The sequence below is a fragment of the Setaria viridis genome, chromosome 2, assembly GCF_005286985.2.
Source record: "Setaria viridis chromosome 2, Setaria_viridis_v4.0, whole genome shotgun sequence".
NCBI classification, from domain to species: domain Eukaryota; kingdom Viridiplantae; phylum Streptophyta; class Magnoliopsida; order Poales; family Poaceae; genus Setaria; species Setaria viridis.
In genome coordinates, this window is record NC_048264.2 from 33,494,297 (window position 1) to 33,515,470 (window position 21,174).

General features: G+C 46.9%; 2 protein-coding genes and 1 pseudogene across 2 annotated transcripts; all 3 read right to left on the bottom strand.

Moving 5' to 3' along the window:
* Positions 1-6,792: 6,792 nt before the first annotated feature.
* Positions 6,793-7,483, bottom strand: LOC140221921 (cellulose synthase-like protein E6; annotated as a pseudogene).
* Positions 7,484-8,705: 1,222 nt separating this feature from the next.
* LOC117843431 (cellulose synthase-like protein E6) lies at positions 8,706-13,196 on the bottom strand. The gene is made up of 7 exons (XM_034724016.2): positions 12,880-13,196; positions 11,318-11,636; positions 11,095-11,235; positions 10,857-10,988; positions 10,136-10,348; positions 9,471-10,037; positions 8,706-9,386 (listed from the first exon to the last, which is right to left on the bottom strand). Exons 1-7 carry the CDS (start codon positions 13,125-13,127, stop codon positions 8,841-8,843), a joined length of 2,166 nt encoding a protein of 721 aa, XP_034579907.1. The 5' UTR covers positions 13,128-13,196; the 3' UTR covers positions 8,706-8,840.
* Positions 13,197-17,081: 3,885 nt separating this feature from the next.
* LOC117846306 (cellulose synthase-like protein E6) lies at positions 17,082-20,253 on the bottom strand. The gene is made up of 7 exons (XM_034727449.2): positions 19,838-20,253; positions 19,434-19,752; positions 19,224-19,364; positions 18,983-19,114; positions 18,503-18,715; positions 17,829-18,404; positions 17,082-17,752 (listed from the first exon to the last, which is right to left on the bottom strand). Exons 1-7 carry the CDS (start codon positions 20,095-20,097, stop codon positions 17,195-17,197), a joined length of 2,199 nt encoding a protein of 732 aa, XP_034583340.1. The 5' UTR covers positions 20,098-20,253; the 3' UTR covers positions 17,082-17,194.
* Between the last annotated feature and the right edge of the window lie 921 nt (positions 20,254-21,174).

Here is a 21,174-nt window from a genome sequence, read left to right on the forward strand (position 1 = left end):
ATGTGAAATCAGGAGCTGCACGCTGCAGAATATATGGTGGAGATAAGAAAAATCTTTGACTATTCTTTGTTTATCATTTTCGGGAGAGAAGGACAAGACGGAGTCCGCTCTGGGGGGCCACTCGTCGTACGCCGGCGCCTTGGCAGCGGCGGTGAGCCAGGGCCCTGCGCAAAGACGCCGGCCGTGTCGAGCACGCCGGTGATGACAAAGCAGGGCGGCTTCGCGCCGCTCGCCGCCGGCCTCCAGTAGCCCGTGGAGGCCGCGCCGCCGACATCGTAGACCTCGCACCCGGCGCCGCCGCCGCCGTGGTAGTAGATGTGCACCGCCTTGTGGCGGCCGGCGCGCGTGTCGTAGCCGAGGCCGAAGCACGCGTAGTCGTGGTCGATCCAGTCGCCCGTCGTCGTCGCCGTGCCGTCGGGGAGCGAGGCGACCTGGCCCGTGGATGGGTTGCAGATGTAGACGACCCCCGCGGAGACGCTTCTCAGGAGGCCGAGGCCGCGGCACGAGAAGCACATCGGAGTCGTCGGTCGCGACTAGTTCGTTGGCCGGGCCGGAGCGGTCGCCGGGGAGGAGGCCGTTGGCTAGGAGCCCAGGAGGCGCCCGATCTCCGCCAGGAGCCCAGGAGGCGCCCGATCTCCGTCGATCTGGGGCCGGACTCCAATCGCCCCGAAGGCCATGGCCCGACGGGCGGGGGTGGCGGTGCCGCGGCCGGCTGGGGCGGCGCGGCCCCGCAGGGGGCAGGGGCGGTGCGGCGACACGGCCATGGCGGGCGGGGGCGGCGCGGGCCGGCCATGGCGCTGCAGGGGACCGGGGCGGCGCAGCCCCGCAGGGGGCATGGGCGGTGCGGCGACGCGGCCATGGCAAACGGGGGCGGCGCGATGGCGCGCGGGAGGCCGGGGGCGGCGTGAGGAAGATGAGGTGCGTGTGAGGCTCAGCAAAAATAGAAAGAAAGGGTAAGTTGTGTAACAGTGGCAATGGGTAAATAACCCCTAACAAGGAAGTCTGAAACTGTTATTTGTTTTCGAGTACCTCCTGGAGATCTAATCTCTAGCTTCACATTTTTTAGCTAAAGTTTGTGGAGTTGGATGCATTTGACGGGGAATTTTGTGAAGCTATAGTGGAGCTTTGTTTTGCCTGCAGCGTAGGAGCTTCTTGAGCCGCGTGCCGCGCGAATTCGGTGCGCAGTTCCTCATGCAAGGCCGCGGCCTAAGGTTGTGGTGCGGCGCGAGGAGGCTGCGTCGGTGAGAGTGTATACAGCCAAGGGCCAGCGCGCGGTGAGGAACGGTCGGGCGGCTGATGGCGTGCGCGGCCAAGGTCGCGACGACTCGCGAGGCGCCTGGCGGCATGCACGGCCATGAGGGATGGGGACCGCGCGTGGCGCTCGTCGTCGAGAATAGAGTTGTGCCCCGAGTGGCGCAACGTTCTGGCGTCTGGGTCTGCCGGCTGCGTTCACGGGACGGGATTCAACACGCGCTACTGTCAATCCGTGAGATCCAGCTACGATTTCCTCTGGCTGTGGTGTTTGCTTATGGAGTATCGGCCTGTTCGCTTCAGCTTATTCAGCCGGCTTATCAGCCACCAAACAGTGTTTTCCTCTCACAACAAATCAGCCGTTTCAGCTTTTCAGCCGTCTTATAAGCTGAAGCGAACAGGCCCTATAAAAAAAAGATTTCACCGGCAAGCTACAAGACATAGCAAGATGTAAGTGCATCTTAATTTTATTAGCCTAAAAGTGTTTTTGAGGTACATTTGCTCCAAATGTAGATATCGAAGTCTGGAATTTGGAATTGGTATTGTTGTTTGAATGTTTAGGAATTGGTATCGGAAACTCTCTCCCATATTATTCAGCCTACTCTATGTCTCCTGCGTGCAATTCCGACCACTTCCATGTATTCATTGAGGGTCTGTTTGGATGTAGATATTGGAGGTCTTGGTATTGAATCAGGTTCAATACCAAAATAGACTGGTGTTGGAAATTGGTTACAATACCAAATTGTTGTTTGGATGTAGATGAAATTGCCACTTAGAATCGAATGAGGTGACAAATACCAATTCATATTTGGATGTGTATGCGGTGAATTTGGAACTGTATCTTCTCCTTTCTCCATCCAGCTGAGCAGAAAGGGGAGCAAACATGTGGGGCGAGCCTCCGTACCATCACCGTCGGCCGCTGCTTCAACGAGCGGCCCGCACGCGCATCTGACCTGGGCGGGTCCCAAGCTCCTAGCCGTCGGCCGCACCTCCCTAGTCCCACCCCCCGCGCGCGCAACCTTCATGGGCCGGTCGTAGCTTTGCCCTGACACTGAGGAGGAAGGGGATCGCCTGAGTCTTCGCACCGACGCAGCCAGCCGCTACTTCGACGAGTGGTGCACGAGGGGAGTAGGGGACCCCGGTTGTGAGGAAGAGGACGAGGAGGCTGCAGTCGTGAGGAAGAGGAGGGGGACGCGATCGCAGTTCACGAGAAAGAGATGGAGGGGACGCCGGTTGCAAGGAAGAAGAGGATGGGACACGGCTATGATGAAGAAGGGGAGGCGGCCATGGGCGTGAGGAAGAGAAGGGGACCGCAGACGAGGGAGAATATTGACGGTGAATCTCCGACGGTGGAGTTCCGGCGATGGAGGTCGGGGGTGGAGTTTCGGCGGCGATGCTGTACAGTGGTGGAGGTTGGGTGACTGATAGAATAAGCGAGCCAATTTATCCGGAGGGGTGAGGCTCGGATTTCATGATATTGATTCTCAATTTCAATTGTCAATTCTACGGACATCCAAACAACATCATTCGTCGTATCCACTTCTCAATTCTGAGCTCCAATACTGACATCCGCACCTCAGAGGCATTCGTCTCCCTCGCGCAACACCCGCTACCTTCCTCCCCTCCGGCCCCCGCAACCTTCTTCCCCTCCTCCGCCGCTCCCTTCTTCCCCTCCACCGCGGCGCCGCTCTCCTCCTCTCCTCCCTCGTCGAGCTGCCGCTCTCCTCCCCTCTGGCCTCCGCTCCCTTTTTCCCGTCCTCCGCCGCTCCCTTCTCCCCCTCCGCCGCGGCGCCGCTCGCCGCTCTCCTCCTCCCCTCCGCCGCCGCGCCGTTCTCCTCCTTCCTTCCCCAGCCGAGCCGCACGCCGTTCTCCCCCTCTCCACCGCCGCGCCGTCTGCTCCCCTCCCCTCCGCCGCCGTGCCGTCTTCTCCCCTCCACCGTCGTGCCACCCTCCTCATCCCCCTCTTCCACCGAGAGCGGCGCGTGGATATCCCCCGCTGAGTCGAGCGCCGTTCTCTCCGCGCGCAAGACGAGCGCTGCTCCACCGTGGCCTCCCTCCAGTCCGGCCCCAAGCTCCGCCTCTGTGCGGGCGAAGAAGATGAGACATCCAGCGCATGAGGATGAGAAGTGAATTTCTAATTTGATGTTAAGGACATCCAAACACGAATTGGTATTCGGCTCCGGTTGAATTCCATCTGCCAATTTCATCTACATCCAAACAGCTGCTTTGGTATTGGATCCATTTCAATGCCTAGGCTGATTTGGTATTGTCCCCAATTCAATACCAAGCCCTCCAATATCTACATCCAAACGGAGCCTAAAAGTTTTGCAAGAATTAGACTGACAAGTAGTCGTCTGATGGATGGAAATCTCTGCTGAAGCAATAGAAAGAGGCATCAGGCATGTGTCTTGGTTGCATACTTACATTGGCTTTCTTCATTGTACACTAACCTCCAACTGTTTGTTGAAATGCCTCTTATAGGAAATGCTTCTATGAGGATTGCATTACATTGAGATCATTTAAAATTTGGAAATTTGAAATAGGACAAAATATTGGTTTGCAGGCTTTGATATATGCTACCGTTTGCGTTTGTGGGATGCTAGACTGAATTTTCTTTGGACAAAGGCATAGCATCCGTCAGGTATATGTTTAGAGCAGTATGTTAGGGCAACAGTTTACCAAAAAAATGCAGATTATTTACTACAATGCATAACTAGGTAATTGGTTTGTCTTTTTCTCTTTTTTTTTCTTGAGATGGAATTGGATCTTTTATCAATTCAAAATGGAAGACAAAAATGACACCACCTTGATTTGTTGATAACACTATGCAGATCCTGAGCTCCCAAGTTATTTAGAAAACATTGGGATATTGAGGTAGTTGGTAGTTTTTCAGTTCATAAAGCATACTTAAATTCATATGTAGATTTCTGTGTTTTATTTTGATTCCAAAGGATGGGTTTTATTTTTGTATTTATATCTATTTATTCATTTGAATTCAATGTCCTCCTTCTCAGGAGTGGGCCAATGAAAAATAACTGAAACTATCCTTCTCTACATAAGTTACATATCAGTAATTATCGTTTCTCATGCAAATGTACTTTGTTTATGATAGGTGAGAACTTGCACACAAACAACCTTTTTACTGAATGTTTCTCAAGAGCTATTTCAATTTTCCTTCCCATAAAACAAATTCGTGACAAAAGACAATATAGATCTTCAAAGAAGAAGGCAATTTGCATCTGTTATGACATAAATAAGAAGAATGAAATATGAATGTTAGTGAGATCTCTACATTTAAAAGAAAAATAAATAACCAGATTTGGTGAAACAGTCAGCCAAGCTAAGCTAGCATCTTTACCAAACCCAATGTAGAGTTGCCAATGGTTCCAAATATTGTAAATCAGATTTTAGAATTCTAGGGCATGAACGCCCCTGTCCGTATGCATTGCAACAGGACTCAAGGTCAGATTTCTCAGCACACTACAGATACAGGACGCCCCAAATTGTTTCAGCAAAGGTTCTACAGATACAAAAACTTAATTTCTGTAACAGACGAGCAGCAGTTCGGAGCTCTCGTTGCTCCATCAGGGCAGAAGCCATGCAGACCCCCCCCCAAAGACGGTGTCAGCTGATAATACCTCTTTCTGTCTACTAAGTTGTATTCTCCCTAAGCTCTAATTCATTTTGCCGGTACTAGTGCTTCTCCACTTATGGACATTGTCAGCAAAGTAGCACCTCCTTGGACCCTGTAGTTGTTTCTTTTAGGCGTATTAACGAATGCCTCCTCTGCTATTTATAACGTGCTGACAGTGTTCTACTGTAGGCATCTGTGTTGGCTGCGACCTACTGACAAAAAGCCTCCATGTGCACCAAGATAAAAAGAGGTAAGAAATCCCTACTTTCTTTCTATTCAGAAGGCCGGTTTCATGTCCAGTTTCAGACTCATCACAGTTGACCACTCAACTCATCACAGTTCCTGCTGTTATACAAAAAACAAGAAAAAAGACCTTATTTATATGTTTGATAGGTTCTACTACCAGTTTTCGTTTTAACTCTTTGTCACAATCTGAAACTTTTACTGTATTCTGAATTTTGATAAGCACATAGAATTTAGCTACAGTGGAATAAAGGATGAGCCATTTATTTCCTCCATTACTCTAATTGACCTTAAAAACACATTTGATTAGAGATCCTGAAATCTTGGTTCAAATAGGTATGTTTATTATGTATGTCTGATCCTGGTTCCGTTATTTGGATGGTCCATTGCCTCTGAATTTGTTTCTTTGCGTATCAGCCATCATGGTACAGACTAGAAAGGACCCAATTTTTTAATTAGATGATGATTTTCAGTTTTGTACCGATTGCCTTTTGGTTCATGATCTTGAACATGGTGGAAAATATGGACTTACTGCATATGCGTTGTTTAGCTAAACAGTACTGTTTTACCATGTATATTAACCATTACTACAAAACAGAAGGGCTAAAATGACCAAAATACACAGGCCATCCAGGTAGGCGTGGCAATGTCCGTGCCGCAGTTTCTAGTTATAATAGTTCTGAGGGTACTGCACAAATCCAATCTTGTGACCCATTTCTTCATCAAGGAAGAAGCATAATGCATCTCTGATTGAATCACAGTTGTTGGAATACCATATCACAATCCACATTCATGACTATAGGGCTGTTGCTTATCGCTGATGAAACCCTTATCTGAATTTCAATAAACAATGATATATTTTTGAAATTTTCATTGTTAAAAGGCATTGTAGTCTTTCATGGAGTATACAATACATTATATTTATTTTTAGCCATCATGGTTCTAATGCGAGTTTTTTATGTTAATTGTCAGACCCCCTACCACTCCCTAGTGATATCTCCCAGTTATGAATATGTTACTTGCATCTAAGTAAAACCAACAGATTTGAACTATAGAGTTCTACAAAGGACTGAATAGTGGAGGTTCTAAAATTTGTTAAACTTTCAAGCACTTGGAGAATTCTATGACATACTGCTGATGCAAGTATTATTCTACATTGCTCATGTTTGCATTGGTAATGTTCCCAAACGTGGTACACTTTATCTTTATTCAAATTTCAAAATTTTAATTTTATGTCACATAGACCCATGCACTATGTACGGTGTAGACAAGCGGTGAAGGTGTACCTAATTAAGCAAAATTCATGCCTTTTGTCAATTGCATCCCATTCTTTTCTAAACAAAACGATAGCATGTCAGAAATTTCATGATTATGAAAGCAGAATTTGATTCAACTAGTGGGTTCTTGCCAGTACATAGAAGAAAATGGGTGCATACTATCATGTAAAGTCGGAAGTTTAAAGGTAAATCTGTTAAAATTAGCTGATAACGATGCAAGGCAAGGTTAGTGAGTGGACCAGAGCATTCATTGCCCCAGCTTTGAAGTTGTGGAGGTATTGAGGCCTCTTCTCACGTGCCATGTATACCAGTGTTGGTAGCACATTTTCTTCACTGTCAGCTGCATTTATATCTTTCACGTTTATAAGAATCTAGCAAAGAAGTAACTTTAAAGTTTGGAATCTCAAATATTATATTATCTTCACTCCAGAATCATGAAAGTCATGCTCCAATTTGGAGAACAGGAAAGCTACCTGAACAATTGGCTGGTGATTTTTGGAGGTTATTTCTAAATTCCATTCAGAAAATCCTTTATGTTTTGCTTTTATTTCTCCTGGAATTTCACCTGACATGACAGCTGAAGCAATTTGCTCAATCATTTCCTCATACAGGCTCTGTTCAAAGTATCAGTTACCATGTCAATCAAATATTTAATTTGAATAATAGGCCACATGTGACATGCCCTTACGTGCTGTATGCCTGTATCGCTATCTCAACTGGTGCACTGCTTATTACCTTGATGAATGAACATTCTTTTGAGATGTACAAATCGTTAGAATTATCTGACTCTGAGAAGTAAGCAGCTGGTGACCTAGGCTCAATGTTACATCTCTTGCAGAATGGTAGCCAATGCTCTGCGAACACGGAAGCCTCCCATAGAGCATAGAAAGTGAGAATCGAGCATCCATCATCTGAGAGATACATGCTTAATTTCTCAGCTGGGTAATTATACGCCATGACTGATAGGACCGTGGAGATGACGAGACTTGGTGGCTCTGTTTGTGGATCTGCAGTGCATACGAAGATGTCCACACAAGGTAACTGTTCTCCAAATCTGCTCCAAGATAACGAGGTAGGTATGTTAAAGCTCTCACTACATAGAGTATAATCACTTGTTACTTTTCATGCGGCAAAAAGATAATCTGAAAAGAGATCGATCATTCCCACTACGAATTAAGCTAGTTTTGTCCCGTCTGTTCCTGTGCTACAACTTTGTCGTCTGTGGTTATTTTGTTACCCACAGCTGGGGATACCTGCTAATCAAATATTAGAATCCAGGTCTTGCCCATTCAGCCATCAGTATGTAGGATATATGTCGTTTTAAATCCAGTCGGATTCATGGATGACCCAAGCTGATGCGTATGTCATCAAAGGGGTTTTAAATCTACAAGTTGATTGGTGCCAGGCAACGGTTATATGCTGGTAGCAGGTTGATGAAATCCTTTCAGAAAGTACAAACGGTTAATGGTGCATGGGTGTGTGAATAGCGGGATGGACAGAAACCTGGCGACGAGTCCTGTCCTTGAAGGTTCGTCGTCGGACGGGGCACCACTGCACAGACTGCGTGATGACCCAGTAGAAGCCAAACCACAGCTCCGCCACCAGCATCCCCAGCCACGCCGCCCTGCCGGCCCCGGAGCCGGCTCCCGGGACGTGTGTTGCCCTGTAGTAGAGCACCAGGCATATCTCCTGTAGTAGGTTGTGTCATTGTGTGTGTCATCCAGATGCAGTTGCTAGCACCAAGGACCAATCCATGGGTCAGGTTAGAATCGCAGCAACCTCACAGGAGCTAGGCAACTAGTCACGGGGTACAGATGCATGTTTACTACCTTCCGGCTTCTTTGTTGTTGCCTTGCGTTGGGCGTCATCAGCTGCCTCTTTCCATGGAAAGAATCACTGGTTCCTGATGCCCTGTCACCTTTAGCAGCCGAAAACGATGGTGAAGTTGTGGACGTCCACTGTCTGATTCATCCACAGATCCACCACTTGATTATTGATCTTATCTGCAATTACTAGCCCTTGTCTCTCCATTTTCACCACTTGCACATTCATTTCCTTTTTTGATATATTGTTTCTTTCTCAAAATCGGTAATAGAAAAAAAATCAATAATTACATGCAAGGAAGCAAGTTTAATGAATATCCAGTCTATTTCTTTCCACACAATTGAAATGGAATTAGTCAAAAATAGAAAACAATAGGAAAATTTAACATGGACTCATTTTTTAAACAATAAGAAAATGAAATATCCAGTCTATTTCTATTCTAGTGCATTTTTACATGGGACAGCTGAAAGCAATGCTAGAATACAAAGGATCCTTTTTTCACCATATATTTTTTTTAGTATCGTATAAGAGATATTAAGGTACAATAAGGTAGATAATTTATGATTAGAACATACAAAGTATTTGTTATTCACTGTGCCCTTTTTAGGACATCAAAATATTGGTACAAAGAGGGCCAGCATCACAAAGCCAAGAGAAGCTAGTGTGACTGAGAATGGTATTCTCCCTCTGTCCTTCCTGAGGAACATTGCTTCATAGATTGGGATATTAATGATCACAAGCAACCCGCATAGAACGACCTGGAGGAAAAATCCATTCAACTGCATATTCTGGCCACTTGTCAAGATTCGACATAGCCCTCCCACCAGGCACACGAGGTTGAGTAATGCAATGGTTGCAATGATCACATATTCTGGTGAAGACGTTCCAAATTCCATGATTTCTTGCTCGTACCTTTTTGACTCATCTTCATCACTTACCTTTGGTGAAACTACAAAACCCATCTTTGACAGTCCTAACAACTTCCTGATGTTGTCAATGACGCCATAAAGATACGAGGTTATTCTTTTAACCATCCACATTCTCTGTCCATTCCACCATCCTTTCAATGTGTCTCCAGATGTTAATGCCTCATACAGGCTGTAAATATTCTCCACAACAGAGACATATATGAAAGGTGTGATCCATGGACTCATAATCTAAACAAAATAAAGGAATCATGTTAGTTTCAATGCAAATCATACGAAACTGAAGTAAGACTTGTCATGTAACATACTACATACCTCAGGGAACAAGGGGGTGCCCTTGAGAAGGCCTAGTGAAGGGATGACAACATAGTACAAAGTAGGTAGCGAGTTGGGTGCCCACAAACCATAGATGGAGTAGCCCATTTGATGTGGCAACCTAGTTTTTCCATGTCCAAATAAGAAGGGGCAGTATTTTGAAAGAAAAATCGAAAAATTACCCTCGCTCCATCGCTTGTGCTGAAGTATTGTCTGAGCCATTGTTGTAGGGGCTACACCGACAAATGCTGCTCTTGGGGGATCATTGTAGACCGAATTCCATCCTCTACAATGTATTGCCAGTCCGGTGATAACATCTTCCACTGGGCAACCATATTTCAATCCAATCTCATTTCCCCACTGTGTGTTAAGTTCATAAGTGCAGGTTGCTAACGACTTTGCTTTCTCTTCAGTCAGGTCTATGCCCTGTTGTGTCTTAATTCCTCGGTCCCAGTCTTCCTTGTAGTCTTTGGTGAAGGTCCTGCCGCATAGGGCCTCTCTTCTATGGAAGCATCCAGTGCCAATATACAATGGGCCACCCCAAGTGTCCATACCACCCATCTCCACCTTAAGATTCAGTAGTGATGTTAGGTCCATTGCATGTATGATGATTGCATATGCTGCTATGTGAGAAGGGTATTTAAGTTACATATGAAATTACTGACCTTATTGATGACATTGAGTGAGTTGCCATATATGTTATTCTTGGTCATATTGTTATAGTTCTGAGGGTACTGCACAAATGCGATCTTGTGACCCGTTTCTTCATCCAGGAAGAAGCACAGTGCCTCTCTGATTGAATCGCTGTTGTTTGAATACATATCACAATCCACATTCATAATTATAGGGCTGTTGCTTATCACCGATGATACCCTTATCTGCATTTAAAATGGAAAGCTGGGAACTTAGCAATATGCATTGTGGTTAAGCAATTTTTCTTTCATGGAGTGCAATGTGTATTTAATTGGCCTGATACTAATAACTGATGCTGAGTTTGTTTATGAGAATTTTCAGACTCTGCAGTCCATAACACTCTTAGTGGTCTCTGGCAGCCGTGAATAGGTTATCTCATATAGCCATATATTTGCAGCTACAGCGGATTTGAAGTGTACTTTTTACATCTATTACCACAAAAGGCTAGAGGTGAACTCCGTGTTATGATTTTCTCTGAAGTAAAGTAATGATAGCATGTCCTGCCTGACCTTTTGGCTACTCTTGTCATAACTAGAAACTTTGTGATTATGGAAATAACAAGAAACGTTGTGATTATGGAAATAACAATTTATTTCAACAAGCTTGCTGCTAGCAAATAAGCTAATGTGAACTGCAGAGTTTACGTATATTTGTAAAGTTACAGATGATGGACTGATAAAGGTTAGAGTGTACCAGAGCATTCATTGCCCCAGCTTTGAAGTTATGGTGGTACTGAGGCCTCTTCTCACGTGCCATGTAAACCAGTGTAGGCAGTACATTTCCTTCATTATCAACTGCATCTCTGTCTTTCCCATCTATCAGAATCTGGCAAATGAGCAAATTTAGCTCTCTGGAATATCAATATCTCTTAAATTCTTCAACAAAAAATTATGAAAAATCATTTGTCCAGTTTGGGAGATGGGAAAGCTACCTGAACAATTGGCTGGTGGTCTTTTGAGTTTGCCCCTGTATTCCATTCAGAAAATCCTTTATGATTTACTCTGATTTGTTCAGGAACTTTGCCTGACCTAACAGCAGAATCGATTCGCTCCGTCATTTCTTCGTACAGGCCCTGCACAAAAGAACATCAATTGCAATAGGGAATATGTTCACAGCTGTTTTAACTAACAATGTCTGAAATATAATACGCATACCTTGACGAACGACCATTCTTCTAAAGCTCTCGGATCACTAGGCTTATCTGACTGGGCAAAGTAAGCGGCAGGTGACCTTGGCTCGATTTTGTATCTCCTGCAGAATGGAAGCCAGTGCTTTGCGAAGGCGGAGGTCTCCCACAGAGCATAGAAAGTGAGAATGGATCCACCGTCGTCGGAGAGGTACACGTTCAGTTTCTCAGGTGGGTAATTGTACGCCATGAGTGAGAGGACTGTGGCCATGACGAGGCTTGGTGGCTCCGACTGCGGATCTGCAGTGCAGACGAAGATGTCCACGCAGGGTAGCCGCTCCCCGTACCTGCTCCAAATGACATGCTATCTACGTTAATGTTTGCCATAGATGCCATGTTTACATCTCAAAGATGGCATGAGCACAACAAATAAACATGATTCGAAATAGTTCGTTTCAGACTATAATTTTAGGCTATGGTCCCGTGCTTGGTTGGGTTGGCATGCAGTGGGTCAGGTATGATGCAGCAGAAGTGCCGAACCGATTTCCTTCTTTAAAGAAAATGGACCCTAGTCTAATGTATATGTCATCAATCGCCCTATCTGCCCTCTCGTGTCTTGGTCCGGTCGTGGTGCTTGTGGTTCACTGGTATGTGGTCTTCGCCACACTAAAGTAGGTTTCAAAGGTACTTTGTCCTAAAAAAACAGTTCTCGTTTTATCTTAAATTAAACAATCTTAAGTTTGATAAAGTTTATATAAAAATTGTACAAATATTATTATATCAAATTAGTACCATAGATTTGTTATGATTATATTTTTCTAGTATACATGTTTGGTGTCACAAAAGTCAATACTCTTCTCTATAAACTTAGTTAATTTTTAAAAAATTAATTTAGGAAAAAACTTGAATTACTCCATCCATGTTAGTTGTGCTTACACTCTACTCCCTTCGTTTCAAATTGTAGGTCGTTTTAGCTTTTCTAAATTCATAGATATTATGCATCTAAACATAGACTATATCTAGATGCATAGCAAAAATTATGCACCTAGAAATGCCAAAACGACCTACAATTTGGAACGGAGGGAGTACAAACTAATTAATTGTTCAATGACAAGCTACTAGTAATTCTCACTTACGCAAGATAAGGTTTTAAATTTCCCACTACATATAGCTATCGCTATAGGTGTTTCAGGCAGGATGATAATGCACAATTTAGTCACTATAATCCTATTTAGAACCACTATTAACTGTTTTAGAGTTGTGCCGCTTAAGCTGGCGATTTTAAACACTGACGCAAGGTTAGCATGGTCTTAGGGGCGGGGTTACCGGCCAGCTGCTTCTACTTGTAACTAGCTTTTCACTGAGCTACTATGCTTCGTTAACACAAACGGCAGATTAGGAACATGTATTGTTCGTTTTGGCTTTTATAAAATACATAGCTTTTGTTATGCAACTAAATATATATTATATCTAGATACATATATAATAAAAAATTATTATGTATCTGAAAAAATCAAAACGAATAGTAATAATAACTAGCAGATACAAGAAGTACGTGCAATATATAAATATGTGGCAGGACTGAAAGACCTGGCAGCGAGCCTGTCCTTGAAGGCGCAGCGGCGGATGGGGCACCACCGCGCGGACTGCGTGATGACCCAGTAGAAGCCGAACCACAGCTCCGCCGCCAGCATCCCCAGCCACGCCGCCCTGCCGGCCGCCGGGACGTGCGTGGCCCTGTAGCAGAGCACCAGGCATATCCCCACGAACAGGGTTGTGGCGTGGAGCTTGTACAGCGCCCTGCCCCCGAGCTTCTCGGTGGCGAACAGCCTCTCCATCTCCTCCCCGATGTGGAGTAGCTACTCGGAGTGTGGCATGTAGTATGTATGGGACAACGGGTGGAGGGAGAGCACCGGCGCGGCGAATATAACATTAGCGCCGGTGGAGCGACGGCGCGCGTGGGCCTCTAATTTTCTGATGGTGTATCATATTGCTGCTGACACTGACAAGGTAGCCAGTAGCGACCCATGGCTGCTGCAGATCGACGGCACAGTGAGAGATCCAACTTAACCATGGCATTACTCTATGTCTACGTAGCTGCCACACATTAAGGCGCGACGCTATTGGATGTGGCAGTCGGCGAGCGTCATGAGATGCAGTGTGACCTGGACTTGTTTAGTTTCCAATTTGGAAGTAGTAAAATTGGCATTTTGCCATAAATGTGCAACTGTAGCATTTCGTTTGTATTTGTAAATTATTATCCAAACATTGACTAATTAGGCTTAAAAGATTCGTCTCGCAAAGTACAACAAAACTGTGTAATTAGTTTTTAATTTCGTCTACATTTAGTATTCCATGCATGTACCGCAAGTTTGATGTGATGGGGAATCTTCTTTTTACATAGTGCTAAAGTTAGGAATTTGGGGTAACTAAACATGACCCTTGTGAGGCAGTAAGCTCTGGCGTCTACGATGGCCATTTTCTGGTGGTGGGTGTGTGTACCACGGTGTGGGCAGAGAGCCATGCATAGACACTAGTGTGTCCAGGTAAAGATCCATCATCTGCATCTTGCTGCCACACCACGGACATACAGAGCGACGCTACCTCGTGTGGCAGCCTTGTGTCTGATCGAGTCTCAGGAAACGCAGCATGGCCCCGTGATCGCTGTAGCCACTGGTGATGGTGGGCTGCGTTCGACGTGATGGTCTCGGCCTCGTTGCGCCTCCGGTTGATCAGGCGGCAGGTGCGTGTGCGAGCGGCTAGCCGCCGGAGTTGCGGGTCGTGCCTGCCTGGTAATGAGCTCACTGATTGGAGGCCGACCGGTACACGGATCTTTTTTAATTTCAGCCAGTGATGGCTTCCCCTCTTCTGTGTCAGGGTGCACGTCAGCTCCTCCGACGGCGTCACGGGTGCCGTCAATCAAGATCGGGGGTACACGTTCTTGAGGTCTACACTACTCCACATCTATCGACTCACTGCTGGGAAAATACCTTCAATACCGATTACTAGCTTCCTTTAGTACCGGTCTTTAGTACCGGTTGTACAACTGGTATTGCTACTTCGGTATTAGGAGGACCTTTAGTACCGGATCAAATAACCGGTACTAAAAGGGTATTAAAAATAAAAAAAATCCAACCGGCCCAAGCCGCACCCTGCTCGAGCCCGAGCCGCACCCCGCCGGCCCGACCGCCCAAGCCACACCCCGCCGCCCAAGCCACACCCCGCCGCCGTGGGCGAGCTGCATCCCGCCGACCACGCCCGGCTGCCCCGCCACCGTGCTCGTCGGCGCCGGCAGATCCTCCCCCGCGCCCCGCCGGTCGCACCTCACTAGATCTGGCCGCCGCCACCCCCACCGGCAGCCGACATTCGCGACCCTGCCGGATCCAGCCGGCCGCACCCCGCCGAAGCCCCGGCCGCACCCCTGCCAAGAGGGGGGGAGGCGTATCGGGGGAGAGGAAGCCGAGGCCACGCCGCCACCCGCCGAGGCCGCCACACTGCCGAGCCCGCCATCGTAGCTGTAGCCCGCAGCCTAAGCCCGCCGTTCGCGTCCTCCGTCACTGCCACTGCACCTCGCCCTGCCGCTGCTCTCCACTAGCAGTGAGGGGTGAGCAGAGGGGGAAGGGGAGGGGTAGCAAAGGGGCGGAGGGTGGTAGCTAGGGGTCGATAGTAAGAGAGGGAGGCCGGTAGAAGAGGAGGGAGGAAGGGAGAAGGCCGGCGGGGGAGGAAGAGAGGGAGGACTGGTAGGAGAGGAGGGAGGGAGGGACAAGGCCGGCTGGGGAGGGAGAGAGGAAGGGGAGAGGGAGGGCCGGTAGGAGAGGAGGGAGAGAGGGAGAAGGCCGGCGGGGGAGGGAGAGAGGGAGGGAGAAGGTTGGCGGGCCGAGGGTGAGAGAGGGAGGAGGGAGAAGGGAGGGGGAGCGGATAAGGAGGCGCACGAGGGTGGGTGCTGGGATCGGAGGTTAATACCGGGTGGAGCCTTCACCCGATACTAATGTGCCCTCAGGCACAGGTGGAGGTTTCACCTGGTACTAATGGGTAACCTTTAGTACCGGTTGGAGCTCCCAACCGGTATTAAAGGGGATCACGGGGGGCTTCAGAGAAACTAGCCGTTAGACTCGATACTAATACTCATGTTAGTACCGGATTAAAAACCAACCAGGATAAATGTTCAGTTTTCCAGCTGGAACCGTTACGCACGCGTTTGATTTCGATCGCCCTGATCTGCGAATGGACCCGTCGTCCCGGGTTTTTGTCTCTGTCTACGACGATTACCCTGCTGCTCCAATAATAGACAAGCACCCAGGTCCAAGGATACACAGCACCATGTGCGTTGTCCAAATATATGTAGCTACAGCCGATCCGCAGGTCGCCGTTACAAGAGACGACACACACTTCCGTTAAAAGAGTCAGCATCGGGTGCAAACTGCCTTCTGGCTTCTTCAGTGTGTGTCGCGTCGCGACGAGAGCGTCGCCATCGCCGGACCCTTTCCACGGGAGGTTTCCGTCATCGGCCGTATCCTTTAATCCTTTCTAACTATGATGATGATAGAAAATATCTTGGTAATCAAAGGCTGACGGTTCATTCCGAACTAGAGGGACATTAGCAACCGGGGTGGTCTCCTGTTGTGATTTGTCGCAATTGCAACTCATCTAGTATCCTGTTGTGATTTGTCGCCTTGACAGTCACTTTCGTGGACTTCACATAAGCCAAAAATCAATTGCTGGTGGTGGACTGTTGGTCTCCGTACAACCAATTGCATGGATTGCCTATGATCACAATCGCCTATGATCACCATGAGAGCTAACTCATCTATTATTTTGGGGCCAGGCCAAATCAATCCCGTGGCTGCCAAAACATTGTCCACAGCCTCAGTTATTCTCAAAACGTGCCATATATCAGATCACCTGCCTCGCTGTCCATCGTTCTTCCAGTCTATGTCGTGATTGTGTCCATGGAAGGTGAAAGATTGCAGGACCATGTCGGGCCCTGCGGTAGTGATAAGGCTATCTAGCGGCATTCTAGTGCTTGTGGTTCTTGGTGGCTGACACACGCTCGGCGTGCGTTGTTCTTGTGCCCTTGTATCTTCCTCTGGAAAGAAGAGGAGTAATAGGGGACGTCTTGGTGACGAAAAGGCTCCCATATTTTCATGTCTCTGTTGCTCAAATATTTCTCTAGCTAGTTACTTGGATATAGATAGATGAGTATTGCCATACGTACCATAGACACATGCATGTATAGCGAATAACAGATTTTATCACGTTGTTGGCCTTTCTCTAAAAAAAAAACTTAGAATGAAACTTCATCATACTAGAGGCACCATTTCGGTGCTGAGCCACACACATCGCTAAGGCTAGACACCGAGCTAGAAGCTCACGAGCTGGCTCGGTGGATTTTTTTTTTAACGAGCCGAGCAGCTGTTTTTCTCATTTTGTTAACGAGTTGGCTCGAGCCAGATCACGAGCCAAACAAGCTAGAAGGCTAAAGGCCTAACATAGTGAGTCGAGCTATCAAAGCTAAACCGAGCTGAGCTAGCCGAGGTGTTCCATGCATAATAGATTTTAGAGTTTAGACTTTATAATTACTATTTTTTACATTTCATATATGTTGAGATGGTAATTTCAAATTACCATCTGGCTCGCGAGCCTAACAAATTGACTTGAGATACTAATGCGCCAAGCTGAGCCAGCCTTTTCACTCATTTCGGTAACTAGCCGAGCAGCATCGGTGTCTAGCCCTGCACATCGCACACACATGTGAGACCTCTATTCGAGTATGTTTTGGACAGATGAAAGAATTGCTAAAATACAAGAATTCTTTTTATCGACGTGCATTCGTTTCATATAATATAAGAGATATTAAGTTTTCTGATTATACATAAACGTCTATTATTTCCTTGTGCCTTTTTATTTAGACCTCAAAATAATGGTACAGAGAGAGGGCAAACATCACAACGCCAACGGAAGCTAGCGTGACTGAGAATGGTATTCTCCCTCTGTCCTTCCTAAGGAACATTGCTTCATAGATTGGGATATTGATGATCACTAGCAGCCCGCATAGAACGACCTGGAGGCAAAATCCATTCAACGGCATATTCCGGCCGCCACTTGTCAAGATTTGACATAGCCATCCCACCAGGCACACAAGGTTGAGTAATGCCACGGTTGCAATGATTACATAAACTGTCGACCATGTTCCAAATTCCATAATTTCTTGCTCGTACCTTTTCGATTCATCTTCATCACTTACCTTTGGTGAAACTTCAAACCGCATCTTTGACAGTCCTAACAACTTCCTGATGGTGTCAATAGTGCCATAGAGGTATGATGTTATTCTTCTAATCATCCACATCCTTTGTCCATTCCACCATCCTCTCAATGTATCTCCATATAATAATGCCTCATATGCGCTGTAAATATTTTTCACAACTGAGACATATATGTAAGGCATGATCCATGGACTCGTAATCTAGATGGAATAAGAGCATCATGTTAGTTTCAATTCAGTCATTTGAAATTTAATTAATACTTATCATTTAGCATACCTCAGGGAAGAGGCGGATGCCTTTGAGAAGGCCCAGTGAAGGGATGATAACATAATATAGTGTAGGGAGTGAGTTCATTGCCCACAAACCATAGACTGAGTAGGCCATTTGATGTTGTAAACTGATCTTTCCGTTTCCAAAGATGAAGGGGCAGTACTTCGAAAGAAAAATTGATAGATTGCCCTCACTCCATCTCTTGTGTTGCAGCATTGTCTGTGCATGTGTTGTTGGACCTACACCAACAAATGCTGCTCTTGTTGGATTGTTGCAGACTGACTTCCATCCTCTGCAATGTATTGTCAACCCAGTGATGACATCTTCCGCTGGGAAACCATACTTGACCCCAATCTCATTTCCCCACTGTGTGTTATGTTCGTAAGTGCATGTTGTTAGCAACTTTGCTTTCTCTTCAATCTTATTTATGGACAGTTCTCTTTTTTCCTTATTAATTCCTCTGTCCCAGTCTTCCTTATAGTCATTGGTGAACCTCCTACCACATAAGCTCTCCCTTCTGTGGAAGCATCCAGTGCCAATATAGAGAGGTCCATCCACACCGTCGAAACCTCTTAGCTCCACCTGCAGATTCAGTAGCAATGTTAGGGCCATTGCATGTATGATGATTGCATATACTGCTATGAGAGAACAATATTGAAGTTACAGCTGATATTACTGACATGACTGAGAACAGTGAATGAGTTGCCATATATGTTATTCTTGGTCATATTGTTATAGTTCTGAGGATGCTGCACGAATGCGATCTTGTGACCCATTTCTTCATCAAGGAAGAAGCACATCGCATCTCTGATTGCATCGCTGTTGTTGGAATACATATCACAGTCCACATTCAAGATGATAGGGCCGTTGCTTATCACCGATGACACCCTTATCTGCATTTCGATTGGAAAGCTGTCATATTTGAATATCCATTGCGGTTAAACCATTATTTGTATTTTTCATGGATGATATTTTGCATTTAGCTAGAACTATGCTAATGCGAGTACATATGTTTATGAGAATTGTTGTGAGCTTTGCTACGGTATATTTACTCTTAAGTGTAAGAAACGAATATTTACTCTAATATGAAGTATGGATTTTACGACATGTTGGTTAAGTTTGTTTAGAGGTGATGGTCTGATAAAGATTAGTGAGTGTACCAAAGCGTTCATTGCTCCAGCTTTGAAGTTATGGTGGCACTGAGGCCTCTTCTCTCGTGCCATGTAAACCAGTGTAGGTAGTACATTTCCTTCCTCGTCAACTGCATCTCTGTCTTTCCCATCTATCAGAACCTAGCAAAGAATTCAGAACTTGGAGTCTCAAACATTGTGAATTTCTGCACTCCAGAATTGTGGAATAAAAAACACACTTTCACCAACTCTTGGAGGATATGAAAGCTACCTGAACAATTGGTTGGTGATCTTTCGAGGTAATTCCTGTACTCCATTCAGAAAATCCTTTATGATTTACTCTGATTTCTTCAGGAACGTTATCTGACCGAACAGCTGAATCAATTCGCTCTGTCATCTCGTCATACAGGCCCTGCCCATAAGAATATCAGTCATCTGTCTACAGGTGTTTCGTCTAACAATGTTCGACGAATATGCATACCTTGATGAACGACCACTCTTTCGAGATGCTCGGATCACGAGGCTCGTCTGACTCTGCAAAGTAAGCGGCCGGTGACCGTGGCTCAATGTTGTGTCTCTTGCAGAATGGAAGCCAACGCTTAGCGAACGCGGAGGCCTCCCATAGAGCATAGAAAGTGAGAATTGAGCCCCCGTCGTCTGAGAGGTAAACGTTCAGTTTCTCAGGTGGGTAATTGTATGCCATGAGCGACAGGACTGTGGCGACGACGAGGCTTGGCGGCTCCGACTGCGGATCTGCAGTGCAGACGAAGATGTCCACGCTGGGTAGCCGTTCTCCATACCTGCTCCAGATGACATCGCCATGGTACATGAGTTAAGGGCTTAAGCCATACTTCTCAAAGCTTCCTGTCGCGACAGAGGACAGACCTGGCGGCGAGCCTGTCTTTGAAGGTTCGTCGTCGGACGGGGCGCCACCGCACGGACTGCGTGATGACCCAGTAGAAGCCGAACCACAGCTCCGCCGCCAGCATCCCCAGCCACGCCACCCTGCCGGCGCCGGAGCCGGCCGCCGGGAAGTGCGTCGCCCTGTAGCAGAGCACCAGGCATATCCCCACGAGCACCGTGACGGCTTGGAACCGGTACAGCGACCTGCCCCCGAGCTTCTCCGTGGCGAACAGCCTCTCCATCTCAAACGGTGGTCGACCTGGAGTTGCAGGTCGTGCTCGTGCCTGGTAGCCTTTCACTCTCTCTCCCTCTCGCCGCAGCCACCAGGTCAGGAAGTCAGGACGCCGACTCTGCTGCAGCTCGCTGATTGGGTAGTCCTGGTCCACCCGCCGCAACCCAATGATAGATATCATGCGCGTTGTCCATATTTACGCACTACGACCGCCGCCCTAAGAGCCAATTGATCGCAGTCACACGTCGCCGTCAGAATCTCGCAGCCTCACTGCCGTCTCGGGAGCTACTAGCTCGCCAACTACGTCGCGTTCTGTCTTGTCCAATGTCGCGTTGCGACGAGATAGCTAGCGTCGAGAGAAACTAAGCTAGTGGCCAAGGTGAAAGAAAGATGATTCTTCACAGAAAACTAAGGCTATGAATGTGTCCAATGTCGTTGTTGGATCATGACGTGAAGGCGTATGAATGTGGGCAATCCAAAAGGATGATCATGTCGATCTCAATAATAATAATGTCGTATGACCCAAGGACGACTGTGATCATGAACGTTGTCCACCATATATACGCATGCATGTCCTATGCTAGGACTAGGAGGGTCTAGAACAGTTTCCATTTGTAGGTAGCTAGATTCGCAACGTCATCTCGATCACCATGAATAATCCGACCACTACAATACGCACTGTCATTGTCTCACCGTCATAGTCCGTGCGCCCTGGCGTCCGCCGCCGCGATTTGTACAAGTAGACCTGGCTTCTCTAAGCCGATCGGCATCAGGTTACGGCAAACCCAGCACGGAACTCTGACTGAACAATGGACCAAGTCCTTCTCGATTGGAGTTTCCTCTATCACTTGAGGCTGAAGGCGGATGAACAACAAGGCCTAAGATAGGTGGTGTATGTAACGAGCGAGGTATGTAGCCAGTTTCTACAAGACGGCAACTCTGATGTTCAACGGAGGACGACCGGGGGACAATGGGAAGAGTGGCGGATATTTGCCTCCTCGCATCGACGACGCAACTGGTCCACTCGATCGAGAGCAAAATGGATGCCAAGTGAAAACGCTCGGTTATTAGCTAAATCCCCCAATCG